General features: G+C 40.9%; 1 protein-coding gene across 1 annotated transcript in view; it reads right to left on the bottom strand.

Moving 5' to 3' along the window:
* COLEC12 (collectin subfamily member 12) overlaps positions 1-17,584 on the bottom strand; it is a 104,881-nt gene that overhangs the window by 15,556 nt on the left and 71,741 nt on the right. The window contains exon 3 of the mRNA XM_069853939.1: positions 6,383-6,505. Within this exon, the coding sequence (XP_069710040.1) occupies positions 6,383-6,505 (123 nt within the window). The remainder of the gene's footprint in view (positions 1-6,382; positions 6,506-17,584) is intronic.

Here is a 17,584-nt window from a genome sequence, read left to right as displayed (position 1 = left end):
TTTTTGTCTGTGAGATAAGCTGCCCCTAGGAAACAGTCTCATAGATGTTGCTGCTATGTAAAGATTTGGGTTTTTACTAGAAGTGTAAATCTAGGGTATCTTTTGCTGTTCATGAACAACCACAAAGATCTCATACCTTTAAAGTGCAGCCGATCAAGTGCTCCTTTATTAACTTTTGCCCTTGTTTTTCTCACTCAGGGTACCACAGTTACACAGCAGGCTTTTATTGCTTCCGCAAAACCAACAGAAGAAAAAGCAGACCAAGCTTATCTCTGGTACAACTGCACTGAGGTTAATGGAGTTAAAACTCAGAAAAAGTCTCAAGGTTTTCAGAGAGACCAGACACCCTTTCGTGAATTACATGCCTGCTCCTTTGTATATTGCTAATAAGCCAGTAAAATAAAGACCTGTGTGTGCAAAGGCAGAACCAGAACGTAGCTTTCTGTATTCAAGATGATGGCAGATTGCTTGCTAAATACCTTACCTAGGCTACAATAATGACTTTGCTTTTTCAGGAGGACCATTACTCATTACCTTCTGCTTTAGAAAGCATTCCCTCCCACAACATAGCACACATTTTTCACTGTTTCTTCTGCCCATTAAAGTTACTTGTCAAAATGCCATATGTCACTTTTCCTAAATGAAGCCAGAGTTGATTCTCTGTTTGTCCTGCCCAACTGCCTCCCAGGCTGGAGCCCAGGTCAACAAAGGTCCTTCAGTTGCTTCTAACACTCCACTGATGCACGTATGTACCTATGCATCACATGCAGCAAGCACGGGCACCATACTTGGCTTTTCCTTCCAGCTAGCTCTAGGCAGCTCATTGTTCAGTCTGTGGTGTTCTGCTTTGTTTCTGGACAATCACTGTAAAGGACATGGCTCACTCTGTGCACTTAAAGAGGACCTCGTGAAAGCATCTGGATTTAAAAAGCAGGTCTACTCCAAGTGTTTCTGCTGGATCTGTGCCTTGACTGGCAATGTCACATCACTTATGGGTCTTGTTAATTCAGATTTAGTGTAATATTCACCTATTTTCTCCAGTTATGCAATACACTTGGAGTCAGCAAATGAATACGTATTATCAATAATGAAAGGAAAACATAGTTATTTTCCTTTTGTTGTTCAGATGAATGCCAGTTTGTACTTCAGATCTGAAGTTTGCAAAACTGAGATTTCATACTGTCCTATAACAACAAGAATGTTTTCATAGTTGAATGAAATCTAACACTGGAAACTTGGATTAAAACATTCCCATGAAGAGTCCAAAGCAAATGAAAACAGTAGAAATTCTATCAATATGTAGTAGTCTATACTGGCAGTCAGATGAGATAGTATGGAATTAAAGATAACAATGGTGTATGGTGTTTTCATTGCAAAAAGTAAAAAAAAAAAATCCACCCCACACTAAAAAGACTGAATCTGGTCTGTAGCTATGGACATTCTTTATGTGAAACACCCCAAAAATTTGTTGAATTAGTATTTTAATCAGAAGCCTTGCTGGTATTATTGACAATTGGCCATGATATGTTGACAAGAGACTGCCTGCACTGTGTCTGAAAGATCACTAATGAGCACTGTTACAAGGTCTTTCAGTCCCCAGCATCTTGTCTCCACACAGAAAGGAAGTTTTTAATTCTAGTGTGCAACTGGATGCCACACAGCAGCCCTGGATCAGGAGCACAGACATGATGCTTGGCTGGAAGATACCATCAGATGCTGGAAAGAGAAGGTTGCTTTCAAATACACAAGGTATTGATTTTTGTCTCTTTGACACTAAACTGGTGAGGATTTACCCAGATTAACTGACACAAAGCCCAGAATAGGCTGTATCAGGCGAACTATTTCATTTGTTTTAATTGAGCTTCCCCTCAGAGAGCAAGTCAGTCCTGTTGTGTGAAGAGTAGAGGAGAGAGGCCAGAGACAAGTTTGAACCATCCAACTCCAGCAGCAGAAACAGTAGAGGTCTTTGCAAACGTGAACTGCAGTGTTAGCTTAAAGACTCCCATTGATGTGGGCTATGCTGAGTTTTATCATTCAACAGACAAATCAATGCATATATTTGACTTTCTGACAAGATCACTGTGGATAACGTAGTAAAGACCCTCCAAAAAAAGCCAAAATTTCAAGCAGTTGCTGACCAGAACAGTGAGGACCGTCTGCATCTGAGCCACTATTTCAGAGGCAGGGACAAAACGTGCCATCTCACCAGGGTGTGTTGGCTCTAGGTAATGGCAGACAAACTCTGGGAGACAGATAAAAGAAGTGGATGAAAGTCACAACGGGTATTAGTAAAGAAGCTTAAAAACAAGGACTGACCAGAGAATAAGAACTGCCAGAAATCTGAGATCATGCTAGCTTCCTTCACTGGAGTGAGTCACAAGAAGATCGTTTACCTTCAACAGGCCAATCCAACACTGGTTGGTGCCAGAAAAATTATAACTTTGTATTTTGCATTTAATTTAAGAAAGCATGCATAAAAATTGCAGATTGCTTTTTTAATGCATTTAAAAATAAGTTAACATGTCTTCCCAAAGGAAACTAATAGTAAACTCGGCTTGTTATTCCTTCATGATCTTGATGCTTAATTCGTGTTTTGGTTTCAGGTTTCTCCAACTTACTATGTAATTTTTACCACCAGTTTGGAGGTTTGTTCTGTGTTGACCTTGCCTCCCACTGAGTTATTTTTTGCCTGCCACATTTAATCCACAGATTAGTAGTTTTAACGTTTTAAATCACAAAGGATATCTAAATACCACGTAGGAAATGAAAGTTTTAAAAGTAGTTTTGAGCTTCGTAAACATAAGCGTGGGAGGCAAATTTAATTGAAACTTAGCTAAGAGACTGAAAGAATCCCTGATGCCAGCAGAATTCTTTCTTTCAGTGTAATATTGCAATAAAAAAGACAAGCCAAACTCTGATGCAGAGAGGAGAGTTCAAGAGCTCTGTAAAGTTTTAGACTTTTGTTCTTCCTTCAAGGTCTAACTCTTTCCCAATGATCAAAAATATTGCAATAATTCCTTTGAATATGTACTGTCAGCTGGGGTTTTGTTTAAGTCATGTTTTACCTGCAAACAAGTGTTTAGGCACTGTGGAGATGAAGCTCTGAAGCTGCATGTACAAAGTGCAGAGCTAATGCCTGACATATGACCATTTGCTGCCTGGATACTGCTGCATGCAGAATGGATATCTTGGAATAAACAGGACTTTTCTTCAGCATAGAACCATAGAATAGAATCACAGAATCACTAGGTTGGAAAAGACCTTTGAGATTGAGTCCAACCATTCCTACCTGCCATTAAATCATGTCCCTGAGCACCTCATCCACCCATCTTTTAAATACCTCCAGGGATGGTGACTCAACCACCTCCCTGGGAAGCCCATTCTAGTGCCCGATGACCCTTTCTGTGAAAAATTCTTTCCTGATATACAGTCTGAACCTTCCTTGGTGGAGCTTGAGGCCATTCCCCCTCACCCTGTCCCCTGTCACTTGGAAGAAGAGGCCAGCGCCCTCCTCTCCACAACCTCCTTTCAGGTAGTTGTAGACAGCAATAAGGTCTCCCCTCAGCCTCCTCTTCTCCAGGCTAAACAACCCCAGCTCTCTCAGCTGCCCCTTCACCAGCTTCGTTGCTCTTCTCTGGACATGCTCCAAAGCCTCAACATCCTTCTTGTAGCGAGGGGACCAAAATTGAGCATAGTATTCGCCTCTTTGCCTTGGCATTCAGTGGAGCAGTCACCAAGTTGGTGAGCACTCGAACAGTGGTGACCAAAATGTCTTAAGGTCTGTGAGCAAAATGTGTATTATCTATCCAACCTCCTATAATCTTACCACTTTTTCCCCCTATTTTTTCTGGTTTTTTTTTTTTTTTTTGTGGGAGAGGAAATTCTCTTGTCCTTGCCCTGGATAGATGTGGCTTGGCACTGCTAGGACAGAAAGATTAGTCCCAGGCACTAATGACTACTTAGTACAAGAAGGAGCTTTATAAATGATTCTATGAAAGCCTAGGGAAAAGACAGTGCTAGAAGCCTCCATGGAAAGAGAAGCTTGAAAACTGTGGACAGAAATGAGGAAGAGAAACTCCATTTTCCAAAGAGATCTTTTGGACGGTTTCCTTGTTGCTATTGCGTCCTAAACAAACATGAAAGAACATCTGCCAAAGCAAGATTTAGAGCACTGGTTCCTCCAGCTCTATACTCTGTTTCTGATGCCAAGTGAGCCCAAGAATCGACAGCCTTGTATAAAACTCTCTTGAGGAAAATTCTGCTAAATCCCAGGCACTTAGTGGCTGGATTATATCCCAGAAAGATCCCATTCTCATCTGCTGCAAGCTGATCTCTGCAGATTTGTATCTGAAAAAGGTCTACGTTTGTCCTCCCCTAGTCCATATAACCAAATGATTTTATCGTCATAGATCAAGAACAAGCTTTTGAATCCTGGAAAGTTCTCTTTTTTTCTTCAGTGTCTGACTTCCAGAGATCAGTAACACACTCTTCAGGAGAATGTCTGACCAATTATTTGTGTTGCATTTTTCTAAGTTTTATTTTAATTTGCCATATTACATCTGCTTTACCATGAAAAAGAAATAGCTATGTATCTCTATCTGTCCTTCACATTCTGTCATCTCCATGGCTAAATCTTCCATCTAAACCAAGCAGTTTTAATTTTCTTCCCGCTCAAAACTGTACCAAATCCTCTTAAATAAGTATTTATCTCTTTCTATTTCTACAATTTCCTTTTCTTTTGCTGGCAAAGGACCAGAGGTGATGTCAGCTCTGGTACAAGCACAGCTGTTGGCGGCACAGGATGCATGGCAGGCTAATCACATGACTATTTACTCAGCTTCTTGGAGGGGTATTGAGGCTACTCTCTGAGCGATACTCAAGCATCTAGTTTAAAGCTAGCTTGGTGTTCTCCACAACATGCTGCAATGTCCTGTTATAACATAGGGACGTTATTAATTTTCTTTTTCTTACTAGAAACTCATATATTATTTATTCAACTTATTATAGCTGAGGCTGCACAACAAGCAGTCATTCACATCAAAGCACTCATAAGAATGCATAAATGGCTACAGTTAATTAGTGCTGAAGATGTATGGGAATTTTAAGTTGTGCTTTCAAATGTGCCCTACTGATGACCTGCATTACCAGAATCTTTGAAATTATTGTTGAAAGTGTCTAAGTGTCTTTGTTCATCAAAATAACTGTAGATAATACATTGGCATTTCCTGGTTCAATCTTTCTTCCAGATATTTCAAAGTAATATTGTTCCTACACTTCACTCCTGAGATAAGTACTATTCTAGTAAGACTATTCCTGTCTCTCCTATTAAGTAGAATATTTATTCTGAAAAGTTGTGATATACGCCAAAGAGCTTAGTGAAATCAAGGTATAACATGTTAAAGAGCTTTGAGTCTTCCAGTTAGAACTCCTTCATGGTGGAAGCATGAGCATTTTCTAATTTTTTTTCTTTTCTTTCAAATGCCTAATCTAGTTTCAAAACTTCATAATTGCCTGAAATGGAAAATCTAAGGTTGCAGTTTGTTGTTACAAAGAATCATAGAATCATAGAATAACCAGGTTGGAAGAGACCCACCGGATCATCGAGTCCAACCATTCCTATCAAACACTAAACCATGCCCCTTAGCACCTCGTCCACCCCTGCCTTAAACACCTCCAGGGAAGGGGACTCAACCACCTCCCTGGGCAGCCTGTTCCAGTGCCCAATCACCCTTTCTGTGAAGAATTTTTTCCTGATGTCCAGCCTAAACCTCCCCTGGCGGAGCTTGAGGCCATTCCCTCTTGTCCTGTCCCCTGTCACTTGGGAGAAAAGGACAGCTCTCCTCTCCACAACCTCCTTTCAGGCAGTTATAGAGAGCAATGAGGTCTCCCCTCAGCCTCCTCTTCTCCAGGCTAAACAACCCCAGCTCTCTCAGCCGTTCCTCATAAGGCCTGTTCTCCAGCCCCTTCACCAGCTTCATTTCTCTTCTCTGGACTCGCTCCAGAGCCTCAACATCCTTCTTGTGGTGAGGGGCCCAGAACTGAACACAGGATTCGAGGAGCGGCCTCACCAGTGCCGAGTACAGAGGGAGAATAACCTCCCTGGACCTGCTGGTCACGCTGTTTCTGATACAAGCCAAGATGCCATTGGCCTTCTTGGCCACCTGGGCACACTGCTGGCTCATATTCATGCATATACATGGCTGGCTCATATACACGCATACACATGGCTGGCTCATATACATGCATACAAAAAGTCAGCATTGCCAAGGTATTGATGCTGAGGGTAAAAATTTCCTGTGATAAATTGTCTCTCTATCTAATATGTGGAAATGCGCTTGGAAACTTGGCTGAAAGTGAAATGTTTGGCTCAATGCATACATACCTTTGTATCCCAGAATGGCTACTGTGATCGTTAACAGGGCACATAAAATATATAAGAAGATGATGGAAAACTTCAGTGCCCAGTTACTTTTACATTTGGTACATTGAGTCCCCTCCTGAATACCTGCAAAACAAGATTTTAAGAATTTTAAAACAATGGCAAAGAATCCATTTTCTGAAGAACAAATTATTTATGTAAGCAAATGATATATGGGTGCCTATCTGCCTATTCTGCCAGGAGAGCCTCCCTGGTGGTTAAAGCATCAACTTAGAGACAGAATCACTTTGGGATTTTAGCATGTGGAAGAGAAGTACATTCTGCTTTGCTGAAAAACCTGTGACTTTCCTGAGAGTTGACAAGTTTCCAATTGTGCTAAAAGATTATGGTGAGCTTCGGAAGTCAAATGTTTATTAGCAACTCCTCTGTCAGACACCACACTGCAGTAGCTCTTTCTCAGCCTTCAGTCTCCCTACAGAAGCAAGAGCAGACAGTAAACACTCTGGCAGAAAGAAAAATACAGAAATAAAGTAGTGTTGTGAAAACCTGGGAGGAGTACTAGTCCTGCTTTATAACCATTACCAGAAATAGTTACCATGTGAACACTTTCCTTCCATAATGAGAGAGATCTTTTTCTTATATTTGGGGGGTGGGGTTTGGAGAACTCCCACAGAAGAGTAGGGCTGCTATACTAGTAAGGCTAGTGGTACATCTACACTAACAGAATAATGCTGGTGAATTTTGCCTTGTTGACAAGTTTAAGAAAAAGGGCCTCAAGCTGACGAGAGAAAACAGGCCTTTGCTTCTTTACATTTGAGCCTTTTGCAGAATGGTTTGATATCTTTGAGTCCATTAGGGAAGCAATATTCCTCATTTCTCTGTGTGCTCCTATGTGCAGCTTGAGAGTGTTGGAAGCACTGATTAAGTTACCAAGAAGTTAACTGGAAATCCAAACATGTAAAACCATGAAAACCGGACCACTGTGCTGAACGAATGTTTGGGATTTAACCCTCCTTCTGATGTGCATTAAATAGGATGGGATTAATGCAGCTTTCTGTGTCTGTCAGAAAATGCATTTCTTTGATATTTTATTCTATTTGTGTACTATTAGGGGAGTCTCACAGGAAAGCTTTAAGCTCTAATAAATTCTATGTACCAGATCAGTTAACTAATCAAAAATTGCTCCATAGCTTTTTATAAGTAACTTCTATTTCCCCCTAGGCTTAACCCACAGCTGATATTACTTTTCCTAACTCATGACCTTGCACAGAGTGTTTTTTTAATTTTTTATTTTTTAAGAGAAAATCATGGGACGCTTGCCCTGGGTTCATGGAGGACAGGTGACTGACACATCAAGTTAACTATTTCTCTCTCAAAGAACAGCATTTTCCAGTGGCTCCCTGAAGTCCAGGGTACTTAAGGAGAGATCATCATTTGGAACAACTCAGGAAGAGGATTTAAACAAAGTTTACTTGACAAGGCATTTTCCTCCATTCCCTCTGCACAAATACTCTTGTAGCTAAGACAGAAATGCTTCGCTCATATGTCAGCCCGCTTTCTACATTATGTCATCTCATGTCTTCTCTAAACTTTTCAGCTGTGACATCACATTTTATTGCCATGTGATGAAAGCAGTCATAGATTTGGGTTCCTTGGGGTTTAGGCTTAAGATCAGTTTGAAACATTTAGCCCTTTTTTCAGGAACAGGAACATTTTGGGGAAATGAAATAAAAATTTGTAAGCATAAGCCCAAGAAAAGAAACTCCAGAGTGGAAAGGCTTCTCTCCTGCCTATGTAGCTGGGAAGGAAGGGAGCGGCCACAGAGACGAGCAGTGGCATGGTCCATTTATTGGTGACTTGGATTTGGAAGGTTGATGGCTCCTGCATGACTAAAGAAAAAACGAAGGGTCTATAGTTCAATAGCCAAGTTTGCTTATGGATCCTGATGCATGTGCTGGTTTTCTTTGATTGGCTGCTGGTCTAAAGGAGTTCGCTAGTGGGGAAGCTCTGCTTGCTGATAAAGCTGCAAAGGGAAAGTGCAGTTTTCTAAAGATTTTCAGTAGGTATTTAGAGACTGAAATTATTTCACAGTGGGAATGTGTGATCTCTGGAGCACCATTTTGCTCTTTTCAGCTGGTACTAATAGGCTCATTGAGCCCAGATGCACTGAATCATAAAATCACAGAATCGTTTGTATAGGAAGAGACCTTAAAGATCATGCATTTCCAAGGCCCCTGCCATGGGCTGGGACACCTCCCACCAGACTAGGCTGCTCAAAGCCCCATCCAACATAGCCTTGAATACTTCTAGGGAGGCAGAATCCACAACTTCCCAGGGCAACCCCTTCCAGTGCCTCACCACCCTCATGGTGAAGAATTTCTTCCTAATGTCTAGTCTAAATCTTCCCCACTCCAATTTAAAGCCATCCCCCCTTGTCCTATCACTACGTGTCCTTGTAAACAGTCCCTCCCCAGCTTTCCTTTAGGCCTCCTTTAGGTACTGGAAGGCTGCAATAAGGTCTCCCAGAGCGTTCTCCTCTCTACGATGAACAACTCCAACTCTCTCAGCCTGTCCTCATAGCAGAGGTGCTCCAGTCCTCTGATCATCTTTATGGCCCTTGAATGCAAGGTTCCTCCTCTGAAAGGTTTCAGTTCAGATTCCAGTCTTTGAACATCCCACATATCAAAAAACATGAGAAGCCTGGGGCAAAAAGCACATCACATTCACCTTCCAAACACACAGATAATAGAAAGCTTGATCCTCTCTATTTTGATGTTAATGGAAGCAGGACCAGATCCGTAACTGGAAAGACTGATAGACTGCAGAGGTACAAAGCACAGAGAGAGGCAGAAATAAAACCAAAACTTTTGACAGCACTTGCACATAGAAATGTTTCACTTGATTACAGTCTCATGTTAAGATTACTCATTTTATGACATGACCTGCTTTCTGTCACCATACACCAGCTTCCTGTGTAGTGTAATGAGCTGCAACTTCACTGATGTCACTGGATGTATTGCAGTTCAGCATCTAGCATCATGTATGCTCCAGCACTTCATAAGGATCTTGTTTCACTTGTCTCAGTCCTCTCTGTTGCTGGTTCAATAAAACAGCACTTTGGCTTTTTGGAACTTTTACTTTCAGTATATTTCAAACTGACATTCGAACAGCACCCCAACAAAAGCCAGGCCTTTCCATCCTTTAACAGTTCAGTGCTGTTGGTATCAATAACATAAACACAGCATACTAAAGCAATCATACAGGCAGGACATTCCATTAACTAAGTTGGGCTGGAACTGCATACTGCATCGCCTCCTAGTGCTTTCTGCCTGTCAGCTTAAAGCTGCATCTGATGGCCATAGAATCCCCACTACCCTCATCTAACATGCCTCACGTCCAGGGCTGGAGTAAAAAAGCCAGGGACCTCTAACAGTCTCCTTTGCTTTCCTTTACCGAGAGACGGACACCGTAAGTCTTTCAGAGCTGTTAAATTTACTCTTTTTTTTGCAAATACAAAGCTTTTAATTCTGCTGCTAGTAACAGCTGACTTTCTAGTTTAGTAAACACATAAAAATTACTAAAGATAGAAGTACCTTGAAGAAAAGATCTGGAAGACTCATTTCAATGTCTTTTTGTGCAGTTAAAATAATCCACGCTATATGCAAAGGTAAAAGCCAGGATTGCAAACCTCTCTGTATAGGGATGAATTACAGTGTAACCAGGGCTCCAAAAGCTTCTTAAGCGCAGGGCCTGCCTTCAACTTATCCTATTACTCTTCCTTACTACCTTGTTTAAGGATGAAGCCCCAATAAGATGGTCTGATACAGGAGATGCATTTAGTCCAAGCTATGAGGACAGCTATTTTTATTGAAGAGTTGCTCTGAAAAGATGTGATAGTCCAAACATTGAGCAACAACAGATGGGAGACTATTGCAAGTGTTCATTATGATTAAACAAAACCCAGCAGGTTGGCCTAAAATTAGACAGGTTTATCACAAAAGTTGAGAGTCAAGGCTCATAGCAGCCCATATTTGGGCTTAATTTGCCAAAACTTCTCCACTTTTACTCACTCGACTGCTTGCTTTCAATGCTTACAAAAAAATGCAGTGTTCTTCCAGGAGACAGATAACCTCTCATCTAAAAAGCTGCAAGAAAATGTACAGGGGAAGACTCTACATATCCATTCTGCTGACAGAACATATGCAAAACCTGCAAGAGGGGTTTCTCAGCTGAAGTCAGCTCTTCTCCATTTGTTATTGCTGCTCCTAGTGCAGCACACTCCTCTCTGTGTCCTGTACACGTGTTTTCAATGTTGGTCTGCTCCCAGACATTTGTCACTAACTTCCAAACCCAGGGAGTCAGGGTCACTTCCGCATGATGTGCATTTCTCACTGCTGATTTGATCAACATTTAATAAATATCAGATGGGACACAATGTGCCCTGTTTCGCTGGACACATGCTTTTTTCCATTCCTTTCCCCAACTTATTTTAATAAGAGCTCTGGTTTTTCTATCTCACTGTTGGGAAGACATCTGGCCAAACAGAGAGCAACCTAGTACAAAGAGATCCTGCTGGCTCACATGCTTTGGGGACCCCCTTCTCTGCAAACCAAGGTGGTCACAAAAAAATATGCAAGTGAGACATCCCCCGGTTACCAGGCTTTGTAGTATTTGTTTTTATAGCGTTGCATTCCAGTGACTGAAGACTTTGTTCTCATGCAGGGGGTATACATCTGCAGATTCCTTTTGGGGTCTAGATAAGGAGGGGTTTTGCTGGGGGAGGAGCTGGGTTTTTGGTTGGTTTTTTTTGTTGTTGTTCCTTGTTTTTTAGTGGGAGACTAAATATTTTTGCTCTTTGACATGGAGTAGCCATCTTACAAAATGCCTGATTCCTCAACTGCATTGCACTTCAGGAGTACGTCTTTGAACACTTAAATATGATATGCACACTTTTTTTTTCTGAATAATTCTTTCAGAAGTATTTGCCTCTGTGTCCTTTTCTTGGCTTCTGCTGCAGGATCTTAGGTGGCCTAATAACATTTCTGCTAGCAGATCAATTTTGACAAAGATGTAGGGTTCCCTTTGGAAGCCTTACAAAAAATGTACTGGTAAGATGATTGAAGAAATGTAGTGCAGGAAATGAAAATACATACATCAGTTAGGAGGGGTTTTCCCCAGTGCCATTCATTTAAAAGAGATAACATCCCTTGAATTTTGGAAGGAAGACAGCAAGCCTAGTTTGCAGCCTTCAAATGATAAATTTCTCAAGGCTAATGCTTTCAAAACTGATGAGCATTATATCTAATAGCTATCCTTAAGGGGTTCTGAGCAAACTATGCATATTGAACACGTAGGTAGGAATCAAACACTGAGAGGTACTTAAGCCAGCAGATTTGTAACAGGCTTCCAGCGGGTGCTTATCTTACTAGCAAAAGTAGCTGATCCCATGAGGAATCCCTCTCTAGTTTTAATTAAGTAAATGACTCAAAGAAAACTGGCTATAAGTGACTAGCTTCAGGCATCCAAGTGTGAAGTGGTAGTTTCTTACTAATACACAAGACTAAGCACAAGGAAAGTAAGTCTATCTCTTAGGACAGAAAGGATTTAAAAGTTCAGGCATATAAGCATGTAAATATATGCACACATACTTACATAAACACGTTTATGTTCAAATATATAAAATCATGTATCCGTACATACTTTTTTTTAGAAGAAGCTTTTGCACTGACACAAATCCAGCACATTACATTAGCACACTCAAATCAAAAGCAAACACATCTTTGTCAACAATAAATGTTGTATAGCTTTGAAATTATTGGATCCATCCAGACACAAAATTCAAAGTGAGATTTTTGTCTTCTCTTCTGATTGGTGATACAGGTTATTAAGCCACCCTTCAAGAAAACAATTCCTGTGATCCTCCATGAATGGTTTAGATGCAAACAGCAAAACTGATGATTTGATGGCTCCACATGACCAACCTGCCTCAGAAAGCAATCCTTCTTTATAATGGTTATACATGTCAAAAACTGAGACTGGTTTGTTTTCTTTTCATAATTATTTTGAGAGAAATTTTGAAGTGCCTGGTTTGGTAGAGCCATGCTGCTATCATAATTCAAACTGTTCCTCATGCCACACCTCCCTCACATGCGCATATCCATCCCCTGGGCTTTGTTGGGAAGAGCTATCAACCAGGTAAACCAAGGCCTTTTATTGCACATCATAAAACAAGGTGATACTACTGAACTGTGCCTGCTGTCACCCGCTTCTTCACTTCATTATTTCCCCTGTGCTTGGCTCTGGGGAATACATGAGTGCCAGCCTTCCTTCCACATCCACAGTCTTTGTAATCCCTGTCTCTGCAATGGCAACAGTCCTGCTCACCCAGGTGGTGCTGTCCTGGCTTGTGGGCAGGTGGAGTGCAACAGCCTGCTTAACTTCATTGTCAGATTTTTACAATGCCATTGGAAAAAATATTTAGCACAAACATGATGTCATTTGTTCCAGAATTTACTAGTTTTGCATCTGGTTTTGTAATCAAATAGGGATAAATGCAAGCTATGCTTGTTTTGAAAAGGTTTCTGGTTATTTACTAGGAAGCAATTAAAGTAGCGAAACTTGAATTCTAAGCGGTGGGTATGTACTCTCCTAACTTGTGCCAGTTTTCCTATGCAAGGTGGAAAATCATGAAACACGGTAGCAAGACAGAGGCCAAAAGAGCCACTCTGTATTTCAAGTAAACACTGCAAGATACAGAGCTTCTTTCTTCATAAATTAATAAATAAATGGACCAACCCCTAACCACTCTATCCTCACAGGTTTCTGTGTGTCTTGCATAACCTGATCACTCTGTTACACAGCTGGTGGCTTGTACGAATAACCTCTGGAGAGGAAAAAACATACCTCAAAAGTCTGTTCTGTGAATTTATCCCTTAAAAGAGCTGTGCAGCTCCTGACAGGGCCAGTGATGTCAGTTCCTGTGATTTTATCCTGAAATTCACACTGTTGAATTTCTTTTTCACCCTGTTACCCATTTCTTTCCAACTGCAAGGTCCTACACCTAGGTCAGGGAAACCCCTCATATCAATACAGGCTGGGGGATGAAGGGATTGAGAGCAGACCCGTAGAGAAGGACATGGGGGTACTGGTGGATGAGAAGCTCAGCATGAGCTGGCAATGTGTGCTCACAGCCCAGAAAGCCAAGCGTATCCTAGGCTGCAGCAAAAGAAGCGTGGTCATCAAGTTAAGGGAGGTGATTCTCCCTCTCTACTCTTCTTTGGTGAGATCCCACCGGGAGTACTGCATCCAGCTCTGAAGTGCCGAGCACTAGAATACATGGACCTGTTGGAGAGGGTCCAGAGGAAGGCCACAAAAATGATCAGAGGGATGGAACAACTCTCCTATGAGGACAGGCTGAGAAAGCTGGGGTTGTTCAGCCTCGAGACTGAAAGACTCCAAGGAGACCTTATTGCAGCCTTTCAGTATTTTAAGGCGGATTATGAGAAAGATGGGGACAAACTTTTTATCAGAGCCTGTTGTGACAGGACAAGGGGTAGTGGTTTTAAACTAAAAGTAGATAGATTTAGACTAGATATAAGGAAGAATATTTTTACAGTGAGGGTAGTGAAACTGGAACAGGTTACCCTGAGAGGTGATAGATGCCTTATCCCTGGAAACATACAAGGCCAGATTGGACAGGGCTCTGAGTGACCTGATCTAGATGAGGACGATCCTTCTTATTGCAGGGGTGGTGGACTACATGACCTTTAAAGGTCCCTTCCAACCTAAGCCCTTCTATGATTCTATGTTTTTTACAACTATATAATTACGTTAGACTTTCAGCTTGCATTTTATAAGAACAGCATATTCCAAGACTGTTAAAAACATCAAAGTGGGGAGGAGTTGTTCATTATTGTTTAAGACAATAGAATAATCCATCATTTACAGGATTTTTCATAATCCTACCCCATAAGGAGCTGCTCTTACCACCGAGGAAGCAATGCTGGGGCTGGCAGGGTTTACTATGTCCCTCATACCCTGAAGCTGGAGCAAGACAGTTTGTCCCAAGAGCTCAGTACATTTCAGTGGAAAGGGGGGTTTTCCTTCTCTGGGATGTCTTGGAAAAAAACCACCCTTGATGATGTGCAGGTTGCAGCCTGAAGCTCTGCATGCAGGAGGGGCTGGGCAAATTTCCCTCCTTGAGATTGAGTCTGTCAGCGACAGCGGCCGCTTCCCATAAATCCAAATCCCACATCTGACATAATAAAGAGCCTCAGAGGGCCAACACTATTATCTCTGGAAAGCTTTCAGTCTAAGAAATACTTTATTCTATGCAATGTACACAAACCCTTTCATTAAATGAGGGGAGAACCCTCATTTTCAGCCTGACCATCATCTCTCACTTATTTATATAACCCAGCCAGCATTCTCTCTCTGGCTTTGTTCTTCTTCACAGTAGACCAGAGATTCACAATGAATTGTCAGAAATTCTAATTATACACTTCACCAACCATCACCATTTAATTATATAGTATTACTAAACAATGTCCTACTGTGATTAAACACTAAATATCTTAATTGAAAGGATACAAAAAGCCCAACCACAACACAGGCGAAGCAAAGACTGCTGAGTATCTGAATTGTATGTTAGGCAAATATTATGAGCAGAACTGAAGGACTACCATGGTAAATTTTAAGAAAAATCGTGGATTTGCAACAGTTTAAGGTCCAGCCATAGCAATGTGGTAAGAATATCACACCACCAGAAGGTCCAACATCCCATAGACTATTAAATTTAAAGACATGTCTGGAGCTTAACTCAAACCAGAACAAAACCCAGTAAGTGCTGGTGCTTTTAAATAACTGTCTGGAACAAGAGAGTTGTGTCTGTCCTTAGTTACTGAAAAACAAGCAAGAGATTACTCAGTTCACATCTCTGGAACTAAACCCAAAAATCTAATTAGGCTATTCAGATGATGAGAGAAAGACTAGAACAGTTAAAAGAAGATAAAAATAATGTATGAATTAAAAAGTCGTTTAACAACAGGCAAGACAGCCACAATACATCACAGCAATGAGCCTCTCTCAAACTGTATCCCAATAGAGAAGGATTTAGACTGACTTGCAAGAAGACATATAGACAGATCTATATGGAGATCAAAGCTAGATCTTTGGTTTGTGCAACAGTCTCCTAAGGCAACCTGAGGATATTCCATCCAATGAATTAATTAAAAGTAAAGTAAACAAAGCTTTAGCAAAGTCACAGAAGGGATCCGTCCTTCAAAGTGAAGGCATTTAGCCAGAGGGCAAAGTAATGACATTTCTGTCTAACTACAGGCCCTCCGTTCTTAAATAAATAAGCTTCCTAATGAAACATAGCTCCTAATTAAGATAGTATAATTTGATGACTAATGTAACATGATTTTTAGTCTTAATAATTAACTGCATTTGACTGAAAGGAGGACAAAAGTTTAACACCATCAAAGTGTATATTTCCCTTAGCATTCCCTATTTTTACAACACAGATTTAGGTGTTAGTGACACTACTAATGGTGTTATATTGACTGGTAGGTAGAAAAAATAATAACTCTGTGCTTTGTGGCTTTTGAGATACATTTCTTTAAGAGGGCAACAGGATCTCGTCTGGGGCTGTGAGTGTGGTAGGTGCTGATACCACCAGCAGTGACACCTGTACTGCAGAGCGACTGACTGGGGACATGCGAAGTTGTCCAGAGCACAGGTGGAAAAAGCATTCTCTTCACAGGAAACTTCCATCCTTTGTTTTAATAACTTCTTCTGTAACTTTTAACATTATGTTAAGGACAATGTTCAAAACATTGGATCACTGTTTTACAGACCAAAGGAAAGTTCACCCTCGCCAGATGAAGACTCCAGCCACGCACATACCTCTTTGTACTCACCGATGCTGCCAAAAAATGCTATTCCAGCTATCTACAGAAATTAAACATTTTTATGTGCCTGCACAAGTCAAACAGGAGCACTTGGAGACCATCTGTTCCATGGCTGTTTCTGTGCAGGTGCATATGTGCACATGTGCACCTCTAACACAATTGGGGCAGATTGTTCATTTAAGTCCATTATAAAGTCCCATATGACTCTGCACAATGTGCTTTCAAACTCTTGTAACTCATATAAGTCTAAAACTATTTTCACCAGGTAGTTGGAAACACACTGAATGCCCTTCTCATTTGTAATTTTTTCTTTTCTCCTCCCCTACCTCCTGCAACAGAACAAAATCAACTTTCAACCACATTCAATGGCATAAAAAGTGTATTTCTCCTTTTCCATTACAAAAAAATAGAGAGCTGCTTTTGATGGAGAGTTCAGTAGGAAAAAAAATTACCTTCAAGCTATGAATAAGCATGGCCAACTTTATGTGGAAAAGCAAAAGTCTGAGAAAGTTACAGAGACTGTGATTCGTTAGCATTAAAATGCAGATGTATCTCTACTACAGACTTTGTTACATGTTCCAGCTGGAATGCTGTGATGAAAAGCTGACATTAACAAAATTGAAAAAAATTAATCAAGATTTGATGCCTCAAATTAATATACAGAACTTTATCTATCCTTTGCTGAACTTGGTGGTAAGGTTTCTGTTGCTCTCATTAAGAAGCATTCTAACATTAAAAAATTGCCTCTTTTCCAATGGAAAAGTCTATCTGAGGACGTTATTTGGGATTTAAAACGCTTATGTGCACATAAAACAAGAGGTGAAGGTGTTTCTGTTAGCGCTGGTTACTTAACAGCAGGCACCTTATTTGGAACACAACCATGAGACTGGACCTACACCCCAAAAATGAAGAGAGCCACGAAGAAGAACACAGTAGAACTTCACACAAGAAAACACAGTATGTCTATGGAAGCTTGCTCTACTAATTTTTTAATTATGGCTGTAAGTGCTAATTGTCATTTCTGACTAGCCTTGTCCATGATGATATTGAGACTGCCTGGCTGAGATACCATCACTGAACAGAGAAGAAAGTCTGCCTGCAGGCACTGCATCAAATGTAGCTCACGGTCACAAACCCACTGGCTGTAAATTCACTCCTAATCTCCTGAGGCTACACGTTCAACTACAGGAGAGAAATTATGCCCAGGTATAAACACTGCTCCTTCGGAAGTGTGCTGCCATACTCCCTTTGGTCAAATCGAGACATGGCATTAAATCACCTCCAAAGGACAGGG

Source organism: Phaenicophaeus curvirostris, chromosome 3 (genome assembly GCF_032191515.1).
Source record: "Phaenicophaeus curvirostris isolate KB17595 chromosome 3, BPBGC_Pcur_1.0, whole genome shotgun sequence".
Lineage (NCBI taxonomy): Eukaryota > Metazoa > Chordata > Aves > Cuculiformes > Cuculidae > Phaenicophaeus > Phaenicophaeus curvirostris.
This window is presented reverse-complemented; position numbering and strand designations above follow the sequence as displayed.